At 38.4% G+C, this 17,500-nt stretch overlaps 2 protein-coding genes across 3 annotated transcripts in view; both read right to left on the bottom strand.

Annotated features, from left to right (window-relative positions):
* Positions 1 to 10,902, bottom strand: part of LOC113662025 (solute carrier family 22 member 7-like) — a 13,245-nt gene extending 2,343 nt beyond the window's left edge. The window contains exons 1-6 of the mRNA XM_027176642.2: positions 10,793 to 10,902; positions 4,872 to 5,246; positions 4,696 to 4,799; positions 4,371 to 4,525; positions 2,644 to 2,812; positions 1,001 to 1,124 (exon numbers count right to left, since the gene is read on the bottom strand). Of these exons, the coding sequence (XP_027032443.1) occupies positions 1,001 to 1,124; positions 2,644 to 2,812; positions 4,371 to 4,525; positions 4,696 to 4,799; positions 4,872 to 5,240 (921 nt within the window). The 5' untranslated portion in view covers positions 5,241 to 5,246; positions 10,793 to 10,902. The remainder of the gene's footprint in view (positions 1 to 1,000; positions 1,125 to 2,643; positions 2,813 to 4,370; positions 4,526 to 4,695; positions 4,800 to 4,871; positions 5,247 to 10,792) is intronic.
* Positions 10,903 to 14,398: 3,496 nt separating this feature from the next.
* Positions 14,399 to 17,500, bottom strand: part of ttbk1b (tau tubulin kinase 1b) — a 38,180-nt gene continuing 35,078 nt past the window's right edge. For both annotated transcript variants that reach the window (XM_047821288.1, XM_047821289.1), the window contains one exon: positions 14,399 to 17,500. This exon is cut by the window's right edge and continues 1,218 nt beyond it. The gene's annotated coding sequence lies outside the window, so the exon portion shown is untranslated.

Here is a 17,500-nt window from a genome sequence, read left to right as displayed (position 1 = left end):
TTTCCTCCTTCAGGTAGAGACGATTGCATGGCTTTTGAAAGGTGGCCTAGTTTTTTGCCTCCTGCCTTTCGGGGGTGAGTGCGCTCACAAAGTCATGGTAAAAAGTGTCTCCTCAAAGAGCCACATGCCAGGCAGATCTACTGGTGGCTGTAGATACTGTGAATATCGGCCACACCTGTAAAACCGAGTCATAAAAATATCTCAGTTCTCCTTCTCCAGGTTTTAACACACAGAGTTGTTTACTGTAACTCATCTTCTGTAGGAACACCATTTTCAGTTTGAGTCCCTGTGCTCGCTCCTGTAGTGGTAGTGCTGCAGCTCTAATCAATGAAGCCTTGAGCAAAAGAAATCCAAAATGATCTCTTGCAGACTTGTGATCTGGGTCTTTGGTGGATTTACAACTAGAAATCGATGCCAAACCATAAAGGTAACCAGATTATTGATTACTAAAACACACCCTCTATAGGACATCTGGGTCAACAACATTTCTATTTTAACTTTTTTTTGCACAGACTCTCTCCTTTTCCCCTCCCAGTTCTTTTTTTGATATCGTTGTGTGCCGTGAAAAAACTCAAAACCTTTGATCCCATTGCGTCCTCACTACGACCCTCCAGGTAAACTGGGTGCTTTTGTCTCTGCCCTCTGTCTCATCTGTAAACACTCACATTTATCACAAATACCTTTTGTAGAAGAAGCCTGTTTTCTGCTCCTAGTCATCTACACATGCAGCAGGTTAACTGAAACCGGTCAAACGCTTTCAGCATCTCAGATCAGACGTAAATGGTATTAAACGTTGGATTGTGGAGGTGGTGGGATTAGATGGTGGGATTAGATGGTGGGATTAGATGGTGGGATTAAAAGTCACAGATGGTGAAATAAACACGTGGAATTACAGTAAAACAATTTAGTGCAAAAAGACTGCAGGAAAATCTATCACCAATACCCAAGAACAGATGAGAGTAAAAGAACATCCTGTGTACAGAGTTAATGAAGTTAACACCTGAGGTTTGATTTTGGAGGTAAATTCTGATCTCCTGTTAACATTTGCACATTTCTGCAGGTGTTTATACGCTTCTGCTGTCTTTCCTTTCACAATCAGCCAGCGAGCCGACTCTGGGAGCAGCCTAACATCAAAACAAAAAACACCATGTATCACACACACTGTAACTAATGACGGGTAACTGTTGAGTAATGGAGGGGTAACTGGTCAGTAATGGGGGGTAACTGGTCAATAATGGAGGAATAACTGGTCAGTAATGGAGGGGTAACTGGTCAGTAATGGAGGAATAACTGCTCAGTAATGGAGGGGTAACTGGTCAGTAATGGAGGGGTAACTGGTCAGTAATAGAAGGGTAACTCCTCAGTAATGAAGAAATAACTGCTCAGTAATAGAGTGATAGTGACGTGACATACGGCTAAGTACGGTGACCCAGACTCAGAATTCGTTCTCTGCATTTGACCCATCCAAAGTGCACACACACATCAGTGAACACACACACACACACACACACACACACACACACACACACACACACACACACACACACACACAGTGAACACACACACACACAGCAGTGAACACACACACACACAGTGAACACACACACACAGTGAACACACACACACACACACAGAGTGAACACACACACACAGTGAACACACACACACAGTGAACACACACACACACACACAGCAGTGAACACACACACAGTGAACACACACACACACACACACAGCAGTGAACACACACACAGTGAACATACACACACACACAGTGAACACACACACACACACACACACACACACAGAGTGAACACACACACAGTGAACACACACACACACACACACAGTGAACACACACACACACACACACAGCAGTGAACACACACACAGTGAACACACACACACACAGCAGTGAACACACACACACCGTGAACACACACCCGGAGCAGTGGGCAGCCATTTATGCTGCGGCACCCGGGGAGCAGTTGGGGGTTCGGTGCCTTGCTCAAGGGCACCTCGGTCGTGGCCGGCCCGAGACTCGAACCCACAACCTGAGCAGTAAAAGAGGGGTAACTGTTCAGAAATTAAGGGGTAACTGGTCAGTAATAGAAGGGTAACTCCTCATGAATGGAGGGGTAACTGGTCAGTAATGGATGGGTAACTGGTCAGTAATGGATGGGTAACTGGTCAGAAATGGAGGTGTAACTGGTCAGTAATGGAGGTGTAAGTGGTCAGAGGTGGAGGTGTAACTGGTCAGAAATGGAGGAGTAACTGGTCAGAAATGGAGGTGTAACTGATCAGTAATGGAGGGGTAACTGGTCAGAAATGGAGGAATAACCGGTCAGTAATGTCTGGGTATCTGTTCAGTAATTAAGGGATAATTGGTCAGTAATGAAAAGGTAACTCCTCAGTAATGGAGGGGTAACTGGTCGGTAATGGAGGGGTAACTGGTCGGTAATGGAGGGGTAACTGGTCAGTATGTATGTTTACCTGATTTATCCAAATAATTTTTTTGTTTGTTTTTAAATACTTTTTTAAAGTATTTTGTCATATTTTGGTGTTTAGTGTGATATTCTAACTAATAATTAATATGAGCTATTGGTAAATGTATATGTAAGTGATACATGCTTGATGCCTTACCACCAGGTTGCCACAGCGATCACAAGGGGGGAGGAGACTGTAAGTATCATTATCCTCCAATCAGTGATCAGGTAGGCAATGCCCGCTAGCAGGGAATTCCCCACTGACCAGACCACACTGCTGGACACACCAATAATGGTGCGATGCTCAATGTCCACCCACTCGATGGCTACAAATAAAAAGAAATTAATAATAATATAAATAATAATATTTTAATAATGTTGTACTGCTGGTTAGAAATCACACTGTACTGCTGTAGCTTCACTTGCTCACTGATGGTCACCATGTGACTGAGTGACTTCTTCCCGTTTGTTATGTGTCACTCACCGTAAATCACTGGTTTAACTGAAGCAACAGCCCTTTACATTCCACGGTATTGAGCATCAGTAATAATACAGTTTTTAAACAGGCAATGAGTGAAATAACCAAAGACGTGTCCCAGGGTGAGGGCGTCCTCTTGTGGCAGGCAGGTAAATTATCTTTAAGTAGTGTGACACACAGCTGCTCTGTTCTTTAGTAATCATGCTACAGTGATTATTAACAATCATGGTCAACAGTGACACCCCCCCCCCCCCCCCCGACACAGACAGTGTGAACAGATCCTTATGTTTCTGCTTATTTTGCAAGTTATTCCAGACGGTGAGAGCAGCACATTTATACGCCTCTGTCCCAGTTCATTGAGCACAAATGGAACAGACGGTAAGAGAGTTCCAGAGATCAAAGTCTGTATCTCTGAAGATGTGAAGATAAGGAAGCAGACCATCCAACACCATCTTACAACATACAACATACCATGAGTGAGGGCTTTAAAACAGGTGATGAACCTCAGTGCTACACGTGCAAATTCTAGAGCATTTAAATATAGATCACATCACAACAGACCACCACAGACATAAATGTGGAGACACTGACTGTCTTCTAATCAGTTGTGAAACATGAGGCACAAAGGAGAGAGAGAGAGAGAGAGAGAGAGAGAGAGAGAGAGAGAGAGAGAGAGAGATCCCAAGATATTTGTACTAATATTTATATATTATATTTTATATTTGCAAATTGTATTGTAAATGTAATTGAACTGTCCATGCTAAGCTGCTCAATAATGATGTAAACTGTCCTGTATTTCATTAATGTGTAAACTGTGACACAGTAACAGACAGCGTTAAAGTCAGTGTGACAGTCGTCTACTGAGTCTCTGGTACTTTACTCTTTAACCAGCCTTCCGACATTACTGCAGAGACACAGGTTGACATTACACTGTTTAATGAGTTACACTCCTGGACTCCAGTTTTATATGTTTATACACAAACATCCAATACCAATTATCTCAGCTTATAGGGTGCTATTACTTTTGTCCTGATTAAACAGCTACTCTTTTCATTGGCTCTGTACATGTACCTTGCACAATGACAATAAAGTTGAATCTAATCTAATCTAATCTAATCTAATCTAATCTATCTTGTTTACGTCCATATATAAATCTGTTTTGAATCTTTCTAGTTACACAAAAAGTTCATTAAATTGGTAACTAGTAACTGAAATGAATAAAAAGTGATTAAAATTTGACCGAGGACGTCTGTAAATAAAACCAGTCACTCATATCAGTGAGAAATCCACATCCTATAATAACTGGATTATTGGTTTCCACCATCAACTGATCGATTCCTAATGGGAAGTAATCTTTAGCCTGTCTGAAGTGTTAAGTGGAAGAACCCTGAGAGATGCGGACTCACTGAGAACGATGGCCACCGTGCTGATTCCAGACAGGCTGAATCCCGTCAGGAAGCGGAACACTGCGAACATCATGAAGCTGGTTGAGACGGCACTGGTCACGCTGAAGATGATGGCCAAGATGTAGGAAACCAGCAGCATGGTCTTACGGCCATACCTGAACACATGAAAACCCTCGCTGATGAAATCTGTGCAACAATTAATATACAGGAATGAAAAGATTTTTCATCATTGAAAACATCGGAAATTTAAAAGAAGATGACAATTGGAGACAATTTAACCTACAAAAAAACGTGTTAGTAACATCTCACATCAAAGTCATCTTACTTGTCACAAAGAACACCGAAAAACACGGCTCCAAACATGACACCGATGAAGAAGACGGTGGCCGAAGCTTTAGTCAATCCCTTTGTGGTACATACCAGATCAAACTGAAGAGAGACAAACATGTGAAGAACATGATCTTATATCACTCATCTCACTCAGAACATTCCAGATATTACCTGTGTGACCAAACTGGACTTGTTGGTGTCATACACCCATCCACTCTGACACGGAGCCACAGGAAGTTCTGTAGCATTCGATGAGTTCGTCAGAAGATAAAACTGAGGTTGTAAGAACATGTGACAGGAAGTAAAGGTTCCATCTTCCTCCTTTGGAATGCTGACAGTCAGCCTCTGCTCCTGGCTCAGAGACTCCCCAGGAAAGTCCAGAGAGCTGAGGTTACAGTGATGAGGCGGAGTGGCAGCAATGAAGTTATTCAGTAGGAAATGAAATGGGAGGGTGATGCGTGGGAGCACCATCAGCAAGAAGAGCACTATCTGGTAACATCCAAAGCCATCAGCCTCAGCCAGAACGTTCTCAAACGTCATCTTCAACTGGAAAATATTAAATATGTTCAGCATAATGTTCAGTATAATGTTCAGTATAATGTTCAGCATGATGTTCAGCATAATGTTCAGCATAATGTTCAGTATAATGTTCAGTATAATGTTCAGCATAATGTTCAGTATAATGTTCAGCATAATGTTCAGCATGATGTTCAGCATAATGTTCAGTATAATGTTCAGTATAATGTTCAGCATAATGTTCAGTATAATGTTCAGTATAATGTTCAGTATAATGTTCAGCATAATGTTCAGTATAATGTTCAGCATAATGTTCAGTATAATGTTCAGTATAATGTTCAGTATAATGTTCAGCATAATGTTCAGTATAATGTTCAGCATAATGTTCAGTATAATGTTCAGCATAATGTTCAGTATAATGTTCAGCATAATGTTCAGCATAATGTTCAGTATAATGTTCAGTATAATGTTCAGTATAATGTTCAGTATAATGTTCAGTATGATGTTCAGTTAAGTGTAAATGGTTGTGTTGGCAGCAATGCTAGAAAATGTCATTTAGAATCTTTTCATTTAAAAATAGACCCAGATGTAGGATAGCTAAAATAAACTGGTTTATTCATTAAAATAAACAAAAACAGGAACACAGACACAACAAAAGACAACAAAGACGTGACAAATAACGAGGATTCCGCACCGCCATTGGCAATGTAGCATGGCTAAATACTCATAAGTGACAAGTGACGTGACATACGGCTGAGTACAGTGACCCAGACTCAGAATGTTCTCTGCATTTAACCCATCCAAAGTGCACACACACAGCAGTGAACACACACACACACACACACAGCAGTGAACACACACACACAGCAGTGAACACACACACACAGCAGTGAACACACACACACACACACACACACACACACACACACACACACACACAGCAGTGAACACAGACACACACAGCAGTGAACACACACACACACACACACACACACACACACACACAGCAGTGAACACAGACACACACAGTATAGGTGTATAGTGTTCAGTATAAGGGATCAGTATAATGTTCAGTGTAGGTGAATAGTGTTCGGTATAAGTGTTCTGTACACATGTTCAGTATACATGTTCAGAATAGCGTTCAGTCCAAGTGTATAGTGTTCAGTATAAGTGTTCAATATAATGTATAGTGTTCAGTATAGTGTTAATTGAAAGTGTTCAGTGTAATATTTAGTATACTGTTCAGTATAAGTATATAGTGTTAAGTATGTTAAGTGTTCAGTATAGGTGTTCAGTATAAGTATTCAGTATAAGTGTTCAGTATAGGTGTTCAGCATAGCGTTCAGTATAAGTGTATAGTGTTCAGTATGTGTTCAGGATACATGTTCAGAATAGCGTTCAGTCTAAGTGTATAGTGTTCAGTATAAGTGTTCAATATAAGTGTATAGTGTTTGGTATAGTGTTCAGTATAAGTCTTCAGTATAAGTGTTCAATATAAGTGTATAGTGTTCAGTATAATGTTCAGTATGAAGTGTATAGTGTTCCCTATAATGTTCAATACAAATGTATAATATTTAGTATACTGTTCAGTATAAGTATATAGTGTTAAGTATGTTAAGTGTTCAGTATAGGTGTTCAGTATAGGTGTATAGTGTTCAGTATAGTGTTCAGTATAGGTGTATAGTGTTCAGTATAAGTGTATAGTGTTCAGTGTAATGTTCGGTATAGGTGTATAGTGTTCAGTATAGTGTTCAGTGTAGGTGTATAGTGTTCAGTATAGTGTTCAGTATAGGTGTATAGTGTTCAGTATAGTGTTCAGTATAGGTGTATAGTGTTCAGTATAGTGTTCAGTATAGGTGTATAGTGTTCAGTATAATGTTCAGTATAGGTGTATAGTGTTCAGTATAAGTGTATAGTGTTCAGTATAAGTGTTCAATATATGTGTATAGTGTTTGGTATAGTGTTCAGTATAAGTCTTCAGTATAAGTGTTCAATATAAGTGTATAGTGTTCAGTATAATGTTCAGTATGAAGTGTATAGTGTTCCCTATAATGTTCAATACAAATGTATAATATTTAGTATACTGTTCAGTATAAGTATATAGTGTTAAGTATGTTAAGTGTTCAGTATAGGTGTTCAGTATAAGTCTTCAGTATAAGTCTTCAGTATAGGTGTATAGTGTTCAGTATAATGTTCAGTATAGGTGTATAGTGTTCAGTACAATGTTCAGTATAGGTGTATAGTGTTCAGTATTGGTGTATAGTGTTCAGTATAATGTTCAGTATAGGTGTGTAGTGTTCAGTATATATATGAACTGTATACGTGTATAGTGTTCAGTATAATGTTCAGTATAGGTGTATAGTGTTCAGTATAGTGTTCAGTATAGGTGTATAGTGTTCAGTATAAGTGTATAGTGTTCAGTGTAATGTTCGGTATAGGTGTATAGTGTTCAGTATAGTGTTCAGTGTAGGTGTATAGTGTTCAGTATAATGTTCCGTATAATGTTCAGCATAATGTTCAGTATAATGTTCAGTATAATGTTCAGTATAATGTTCAGTATAATGTTCAGTATGATGTTCAGTATAAGTGTAAATGGTTGTGTTGGCAGCAATGCTAGAAAATGTCATTTAGAATCTTTTCATTTAAAAATAGACCCAGATGTAGGATAGCTAAAATAAACTGGTTTATTCATTAAAATAAACAAAAACAGGAACACAGACACAACAAAAGACAACAAAGACGTGACAAATAACGAGGATTCCGCACCGCCATTGGCAATGTAGCATGGCTAAATACTCATAAGTGACAAGTGACGTGACATACGGCTGAGTACAGTGACCCAGACTCAGAATGTTCTCTGCATTTAACCCATCCAAAGTGCACACACACAGCAGTGAACACACACACACACACACACACAGCAGTGAACACACACACACAGCAGTGAACACACACACACAGCAGTGAACACACACACACACACACACACACACACACACACACACACACACACACAGCAGTGAACACAGACACACACAGCAGTGAACACACACACACACACACACACACACACACACACACACACACACACACACACACAGCAGTGAACACAGACACACACAGTATAGGTGTATAGTGTTCAGTATAAGGGATCAGTATAATGTTCAGTGTAGGTGAATAGTGTTCGGTATAAGTGTTCTGTACACATGTTCAGTATACATGTTCAGAATAGCGTTCAGTCCAAGTGTATAGTGTTCAGTATAAGTGTTCAATATAATGTATAGTGTTCAGTATAGTGTTAATTGAAAGTGTTCAGTGTAATATTTAGTATACTGTTCAGTATAAGTATATAGTGTTAAGTATGTTAAGTGTTCAGTATAGGTGTTCAGTATAAGTATTCAGTATAAGTGTTCAGTATAGGTGTTCAGCATAGCGTTCAGTATAAGTGTATAGTGTTCAGTATGTGTTCAGGATACATGTTCAGAATAGCGTTCAGTCTAAGTGTATAGTGTTCAGTATAAGTGTTCAATATAAGTGTATAGTGTTTGGTATAGTGTTCAGTATAAGTCTTCAGTATAAGTGTTCAATATAAGTGTATAGTGTTCAGTATAATGTTCAGTATGAAGTGTATAGTGTTCCCTATAATGTTCAATACAAATGTATAATATTTAGTATACTGTTCAGTATAAGTATATAGTGTTAAGTATGTTAAGTGTTCAGTATAGGTGTTCAGTATAGGTGTATAGTGTTCAGTATAGTGTTCAGTATAGGTGTATAGTGTTCAGTATAAGTGTATAGTGTTCAGTGTAATGTTCGGTATAGGTGTATAGTGTTCAGTATAGTGTTCAGTGTAGGTGTATAGTGTTCAGTATAGTGTTCAGTATAGGTGTATAGTGTTCAGTATAGTGTTCAGTATAGGTGTATAGTGTTCAGTATAGTGTTCAGTATAGGTGTATAGTGTTCAGTATAATGTTCAGTATAGGTGTATAGTGTTCAGTATAAGTGTATAGTGTTCAGTATAATGTTCAGTATAGGTGTATAGTGTTCAGTATAATGTTCAGTATAGGTGTATAGTGTTCAGTATAATGTTCAGTATAGGTGTATAGTGTTCAGTATAATGTTCAGTATAGGTGTATAGTGTTCAGTATAATGTTCAGTATAGGTGTATAGTGTTCAGTATAATGTTCAGTGTAGGTGTATAGTGTTCAGTATAATGTTCAGTATAGGTGTATAGTGTTCAGTATAATGTTCAGTATAGGTGTATAATGTTCACTATAGGTGTATAGTGTTCAGTATAGTGTTCAGTATAGTGTTCAGTATAGGTGTATAGTGTTTTACACACAGATTAAAACCCAAACATTTACACTGTAGTTACACTTTAGTGTCTCTATAGTGTTCAGTATAATGTTCAGTATAGGTGTATAGTGTTCAGTATAATGTTCAGTATAGGTGTATAGTGTTCAGTATAATGTTCAGTATAGGTGTATAGTGTTCAGTATAGTGTTCAGTATAGTGTTCAGTATAGGTGTATAGTGTTTTACACACAGATTAAAACCCAAACATTTAGGGTTAGGGTTAGGGTTAGGGTTAGGGTTGCTTGTTTTCTCCTGAATGTGGTTGTCATGGAGACGTCCTGTTCTCTCTCAAAGACACTTCTGTTTCTGCAGCTCTTCTGCAGTTCAGATGATTTTAGTTTTATTTACAACTTATTAATATTATAGAATATTAAACATCTTCTGTAACATTCAGAGTAAAGTGAAGCTCTCAGTCATAAATAAAAATGATTTAACTCCATTAAACTGAACCCCAGCGGATCCCCGGTTAAGCAGCCGGAGTGGTTTATCTTTGGCCTCGGCTGTGTTCAGGCCATCAGCAGGAGGTCCAGACGTCTGCTGTGAGCATCTGAACAAACAGTTTCAGTCTGAAAGCAACGTAACTACAGCATGTTTACTACAGCGGTGTGAAATCAGCAGGATCGTGTTCGACTGGGATCTACTGATGTCTGTGTTTAATTTACTGCATGTGATGAAATCCAGGACCACGTGTTGAACATTAACGAGACAAGACGCTGAGTAAGCTCATTATCTCGACAATGTTTGTGGTTTGCTTTGATCACACGTTTACTCCTTTATCTCTGAATGAAAACTGAGACACATTTAAAGAGTTAAACTTTCAGATTTCTTTTATTTATATCTTCCACCTTCTCGTCATTAACACTGTGTTTAAAAGATTTCCATCGTCTCCTGGTCTCTTAGTCTGATCTGTTTCTCTTGCACTTTGACCCACAGGAACGCAGAGACTGGATTCTTACTGAATCTGACAACGTTGTAACTGGAATAAACGAATAAAATACCGCTGACACGTTTCTGTTGTCCACTTTAAATACTGTTAGGAAGTGTTTATTTGGAGACTTTACAGTTTGTAAAGTCAAGAGCGAGAAGATGAGAGATGAAGCTTAAACACGGCTCTGTGACCCACTGTGTGTGTGTGTGTGTGTGTGTGTGTGTGTGTGTGTGTGTGTGTGTGTGTGTGTGTGTGTGTGTGAGAGATACGAGTGTTAAAGAGTGTTTACTCACCTGCTTGTGGTGTTTCCTGTCTGTAGCCTGCAGGATGAGGTCGTCTCCTTATCACTGTACATTCACTTAATCAGTCCTCCTCTTTACTCTGCGCTTCATCTCGCTCACAGTCTGCACCAATCAGCTCGTACGGATTTAAATATTTATATGTGATGCTTAAAGTGTTTTTATTTATTTATTGGTTACATTTTAGATATAATAATGAGTCCATTGTTTACGACTGAACTGTAAAAAGATTTAAAATAAAGAATAAAAATGTCCATTGTTTTACTAAGTGAAGTGTATCAGAGACACACAGTGTTCTAATCCCAGTCCCTCTCAGGCTCCAGAATTATTCAGCAGTCAGTATTAGTGTTCAGTATTAGTGTTCAGTATTAGTGTTGTTCAGTATTAGTGTTCAGTATTAGTGTTGTTCAGTATTAGTGTTCAGTATTAGTGTTGTTCAGTATTAGTGTTCAGTATTAGTGTTCAGTATTAGTGTTCAGTATTAGTGTTGTTCAGTATTAGTGTTCAGTATTAGTGTTCAGTATTAGTATTGTTCAGTATTAGTGTTGTTCAGTATTAGTGTTCAGTATTAGTGTTGTTCAGTATTAGTGTTCAGTATTAGTGTTGTTCAGTATTAGTGTTGTTCAGTATTAGTGTTCAGTATTAGTGTTGTTCAGTATGTGTTCAGCATTAGTGTTCAGTATTAGTGTTCAGTATTAGTGTTCAGTATTAGTGTTCAGTATTAGTGTTGTTCAGTATTAATATTGTTCAGTATTAATATTCAGTATTAGTGTTCAGTATAAGTGTTGTTCAGTATTAGTGTTCAGTATTAGTGTTCAGTATTAGTGTTGTTCAGTATTAATATTCAGTATTAGTGTTCAGTATTAGTGTTGTTCAGTATTAGTGTTCAGTATTAGTGTTCAGTATTAGTGTTCAGTATTAGTGTTGTTCAGTATTAGTGTTCAGTATTAGTGTTGCTCAGTATTAATATTCAGTATTAGTGTTCAGTATTAGTGTTGTTCAGTATGTGTTCAATATAAGTGTTCAGTATTAGTGTTCAGTATGTGTTCAGTATAAGTGTTCAGTATGTGTTCAGTATAAGTGTTCAGTATATGTGTTCAGTATAAGTGTTCAGTATAAGTGTTCAGTATGTGTTCAGTATAAGTGTTCAGTATAAGTGTTCAGTATGTGTTCAGTATAAGTGTTCAGTATAAGTGTTCAGTATAAGTGTTCAGTATAAGTGTTCAGTATGTGTTCAGTATACGTGTTCAGTATAAGTGTTCAGTATACTAACTGAATGAACAGAGAATTCAGCATAATTCTGCCCTGTTATTAATAGCAGATTTCCGCACGATCCCTTTGCTCTGTATTTATTGGTAATAAACTCGACTGGATCCATTTTACTGAGTAACTGTGGGGGCGCTGTTGAGCCGAATAAACTGGATCTTTACTAAAGCTCTGTAAACCCTGACTGTTTGTATATCCTCAGTTCCCTTCCTGCTCCTCCGAGCTCTTATCTGTCCTCCTATCTTACCTGCTCAGTTCTCCACACGTTCCTCTGATCAATATTTAACCAGGTGATGGAATCTAATCTAATCTAATCTAATCTAATCTAATCTAATCTAATCTAATCTAATCTAATCTAATCTAGTGCTCGGACTTTTCCACTTGGTTTGTTTCCCGATCTTTAAGTGCTTTTGAAATTTTCAGTAAATTCAAAAGTAAACAAAATACTTTTCTATTTGTCCCTTAATTCAGTTCTAAAACATTTCACAATAAAAATCTCACAGTCCAATCTGCTGCTGGATTCGTCCCTGAGAGCGACTGTCCTCCAGATGTGTCCAAACCTCACGTATATCACCACACACCTCACGTATATCACCACAAACCTCACGTATATCACCACAAACCTCACGTATATCACCACACACCTCACGTATATCACCACAAACCTCACGTATATCACCACAAACCTCACGTATATCACCACAAACCTCACGTATATCACCACACACCTCACGTATATCACCACACACCTCACGTATATCACCACACACCTCACGTATATCACCACAAACCTCACGTATATCACCTCACACCTCACGTATATCACCACAAACCTCACGTATATCACCACAAACCTCACGTATATCACCACACACCTCACGTATATCACCACACACCTCACGTATATCACCACAAACCTCACGTATATCACCACAAACCTCACGTATATCACCACAAACCTCACGTATATCACCACAAACCTCACGTATATCACCACACACCTCACGTATATCACCACACACCTCACGTATATCACCACACACTTTTCTACTTTAAGATATATTTTAACTCCTGAGGACTTTTATTCTCTCTGTATTTCACAGCTGAGATTTCGTTTTGTTCTTTGTGAATTTTTTTTTTCCATCTTTGAGCTTCAACATTTTAGTTTTCACTCTAAACTCTGTTGTGTTTTATAATCTGCTGCAGATAAAGTTCATCATCTTCCATAATAAGGACATTGGCATTACATAGATGGTCCACATGCTCCGTGTGTGTGTGGTGTGTGTGGTGTTTGTTGTGTTTGTGGTGTTTGTGGTGTTTGTTGTGTGTGTGGTGTTTGTTGTGTTTGTGGTGTTTATGGTGTTTGTTGTGTGTGGTGTGTGTGGTGTTTATGGTGTGTGGTGTTTGTTATGTGTGTGGTGTTTGTTGTGTTTGTGGTGTTTGTTGTGTGTGTGGTGTTTGTTGTGTGTGTGTGGTGTTTGTTGTGTTTGTTGTGTGTGTGGTGTTTATGGTGTTTGTTGTGTGTGGTGTTTGTTGTGTTTGTGGTGTTTATGGTGTTTGTGGTGTGTGTGGTGTTTGTTGTGTGTGTGGTGTTTGTGGTGTTCGTTGTGTGTGTGGTGTTTGTTGTGTTTGTGGTGTGTGGTGTTTGTTGTGTTTGGTGTTTGTTCTGTTTGTGGTGTTTGTTGTGTGCGTGGTGTTTGTGGTGTTTGTTGTGTGTGGTGTTTGTTGTGTTTGGTGTTTGTTCTGTTTGTGGTGTTTGTTGTGTGCGTGGTGTTTGTTGTGTTTGTGGTGTGTGGTGTTTGTGGTGTGTGTGGTGTTTGTTCTGTTTGTTGTGTGCGTGGTGTTTGTGGTGTTTGTTGTGTGTGGTGTTTGTTGTGTGTGGTGTTTGTTGTGTTTGGTGTTTGTTCTGTTTGTGGTGTTTGTTGTGTGTGTGGTGTTTGTGGTGTTTGTTGTGTGTGGTGTTTGTTGTGTGTGGTGTTTGTTGTGTTTGGTGTTTGTTCTGTTTGTGGTGTTTGTTGTGTGTGTGTGGTGTTTGTTGTGTGTGTGGTGTTTGTTGTGTGTGTGGTGTTTGTGGTGTTTGTTGTGTGTGTGGTGTTTGTTGTGTGTGTGTGGTGTTTGTTGTGTGTGTGGTGTTTGTGGTGTTTGTGACCACAGCACAGATCCACAACTGCTTTAGACAACATTACTGTGAATTCAGAGCGTTTTACTGATTAAAGACTACAGAACTGACAGCAGTGTAGACGTCATGGTTTACACTCAAACCCACTGCGTGTCCATATATGGTGTTGTTTGTTTTTGTTGTTTTGAGGCGAGTAAACAGAGGCGAGGCGTACGTCAGAACACTGCTGTGGCTCCTGTTTATTAATAGGCATCGCTGATCATTGGGAAACTCATCAGAAATGAGGAAGAAGAGAAGCGTTAAATGATGAACATCACACGCATGCAGGATTCCCTCGTGGTGGAAACATAAAGGAGATGTTTAAAGTGAGAACGTCGTCCCGCCTTCATTCTGCCTTCTGGGATTATTCTCCGTGTTCCACTCAAGTCCTACAGCATGCAAATGTTCTGCAGCAAAACCCCAGGAACGTCTAACGAGATTTAATATAACGTCAAAGAAATGTGTTGTACATGTTCAGGACACGTGTGCTGCATCGCATCGCTCAGTACGGACAAGTGCCTTCATCATCATCATCATCATCATCATCATCATCATCATCATATCAACAGAATGTGGAGTTTAGTTCATTTCTCTATTGCAGTTTTAATAGAGAAAACCTTCACACTTCCTTCACTTTATCTCCTTCAGCTCTGAACTTCACACCTGAAGCTCAGCACTAACATCTGACTGACATTTAATAAGTACTTTATAACAAAAACAGACAAAAATTAACAGTATTTTCTTATTGTTATATTACAGCCTTTTCATCCTTTCGTAAACAAAAATAAATATAAATTTGTCTTGAAAAGTGCGTGTATTATCTACATATTTTCAACAGATGATAACAGAAGGAGCAGAACGAGCATTTTCAAAGGCATGCCAAGAGGGAGGAGTCGGGCACTATCGACCAATCAGAGGGGGCGTTAATAAGTGGGGAAATAAGATAGAGCTTTATGGATAAAGGGCGGGGCTTAAAGGAGACTATATAAGGGCATTAGTGAGTAATAGGTTTGAGGGCGAGAGTTAATTTAGGAGTGCAGCCATGTGCTGAGTATCAGGAACACTACAGATCTGTCCTGAGATATTTAACTCATCATCGTCATCGTCATCATCATCATCATGATGGATAAATATTGTGTAAGACTTTTCTGTCAGCTGTTCATTATATTTCAGGATATAATTCAAACCTGTAATAAAAGTTCAGTAATAATCATGAGGTTTAATATCAGCACATGTCTGGTCCAGAGAGAGACTCGGTTCCTCAGACGTTCTGATTCTGGGTTCACGTCACTTCAGTTGAGAGAATTTCACTGTAAGGGCTTCCAAATTGGGCTGAATTAAGGTCAAAGACTTAAAGCCCCCATTTAAGGGATTTGTGTGTGTGTGTTTGTGTGTGTGTGTATGTGTGTGTGTGCATGCTTGTATGTGTTCGTGTGCATGTATGTGTGCATGTATGTGTGTGTGTATGTGTGCATGTGTTCGTGTGTGGGTGTATGTGTGTTTGTGTGTGTGTATGTATGTGTGTGTGCATGTGTTCGTGTGTGTGTGTTTGTGTGTGCATGTGTTCGTGTGTGTGTATGTGTTCATGTGTGTGTGTGTTATTCTCCCTGAATGCAGGTTGTAGTAACAGACACTGCGTGATGATGATGATAAAGTTCAGTAGTTTTGTCTTTGAGCTGTTTTGAGAGTTTCATCGTGCTATAACACTTATGACATGTTTATAGAATAATTCAGGGGTCTACATGAGAATGTGGTTAAGGTTTTGACTACTGATTGGAAGGTCATTGGTTCGAATCCCAGTCTACCAAGTTGCCACTGCAGGGCCCCTGAGCAAGGCCCTTAACCCTTAATTGCTCAGGTGTATAAACTGAAATAAAAAAAAGAAACTTTTATCTGTATGTGAAATGCACCTACATAAGGCCTTTATAACACCTCCATGAGCGCTGCAGAAGTTTTATCTGTATTCACTTTCATCATTTTAACACTGTATGTATTGGCAGTAAAGGTGTAGAACATGTTCACAGAGCTTCAGGAGCTTCAGGACAGACGGAGAAGTGATTATTCGGTCTGTACTTTAACACAGCAGCAGATTATTTGTGTCTGTATTAAATATAATCAGCGAAATGAAGCAGGATTGTGATCATGTCTGAGTTTAGTGACACGGAGAGACGGATTTCTGCCTGTTCACTGTTTCACACAATATGCTGAAATACTTAGTGTTTACAACAGTGAGGAACTTTATAACATTCATCTGGGTGAAAAGTTTGTGCACCCTTGTGTTATTACACCATTATCTAAGGAACGGATAAGGAACATGTTTAATGTAATATTATATTTATTATATTTATAATGTACACACATTTTGTGTTCTTCAGTAAATAAAAATAAAGTGAGATTTTAATGAAATCTATAAGAGATGTGTTTTGATATCAGCTGATGATGATGGAGCCGTCTGGAGAAGATATAAAGAATAATAAGTTACAATAAAATATTTAAATAAATGTAAAGTTCCAGATGAACTTTCTCACTCAGACTTAATGACAGCTGAGCGTCTGTCACCTGACTGATGGATGATGTGAGACATCACACTAAACTAATAAAGAGCTGCAGATCAGTGAGTTGTAAAGGCCTGATGGAGGAGCACCAGCACGGAACATACAGAGAAACACTCATCATGTATTAATAATAATAATAATAATAATAATAATAATAATAATAATAATAATAATAATAATTAGATGCAGATTATTATTCTGTTTTTTTAAAGAATAATAAAAAAAAAAGAAATCTGGAAATATAAATCAGTTTGTTCTTCTGGGGAACGTGACAATGTTCTCTGCAGGATCCTAAAACAGAGCGTTTCCCATCAGAACAGAAGTGTTAATGATCCACAGAAGCTCTGAGAATGTTCTTCTGACAGTGAGCTCATTGTGCTGGTTTACTTCTGTCATCAGGCTGTGGGTTTAACATCAAAATAAAATATTTGTTACAGATTTTTTTTACAAACTTGTGCTTGAGACATGAGAATTATTATTATTATTATTATTATTATTATTATTATTATTATTATTATTATTATTATTATTATTGATGTAGCTCAACTGTCTACAGTTTTGTGCCCTGTTGCAAATCCCAATTTAAACCTCTCATAATCCATTATTCCATAAACATGTACATGAACACTCCTCTGTGTGTGTATATGTGTGTGTGTGTTTGTGTGTTTGTATGTGTGTGTGTATGTGTGTGTGTACTTATGTGTGTGTGTATTAGAGTAAAAT

The sequence above is a fragment of the Tachysurus fulvidraco genome, chromosome 12 (genome assembly GCF_022655615.1).
Source record: "Tachysurus fulvidraco isolate hzauxx_2018 chromosome 12, HZAU_PFXX_2.0, whole genome shotgun sequence".
NCBI classification, from domain to species: domain Eukaryota; kingdom Metazoa; phylum Chordata; class Actinopteri; order Siluriformes; family Bagridae; genus Tachysurus; species Tachysurus fulvidraco.
This window is presented reverse-complemented; position numbering and strand designations above follow the sequence as displayed.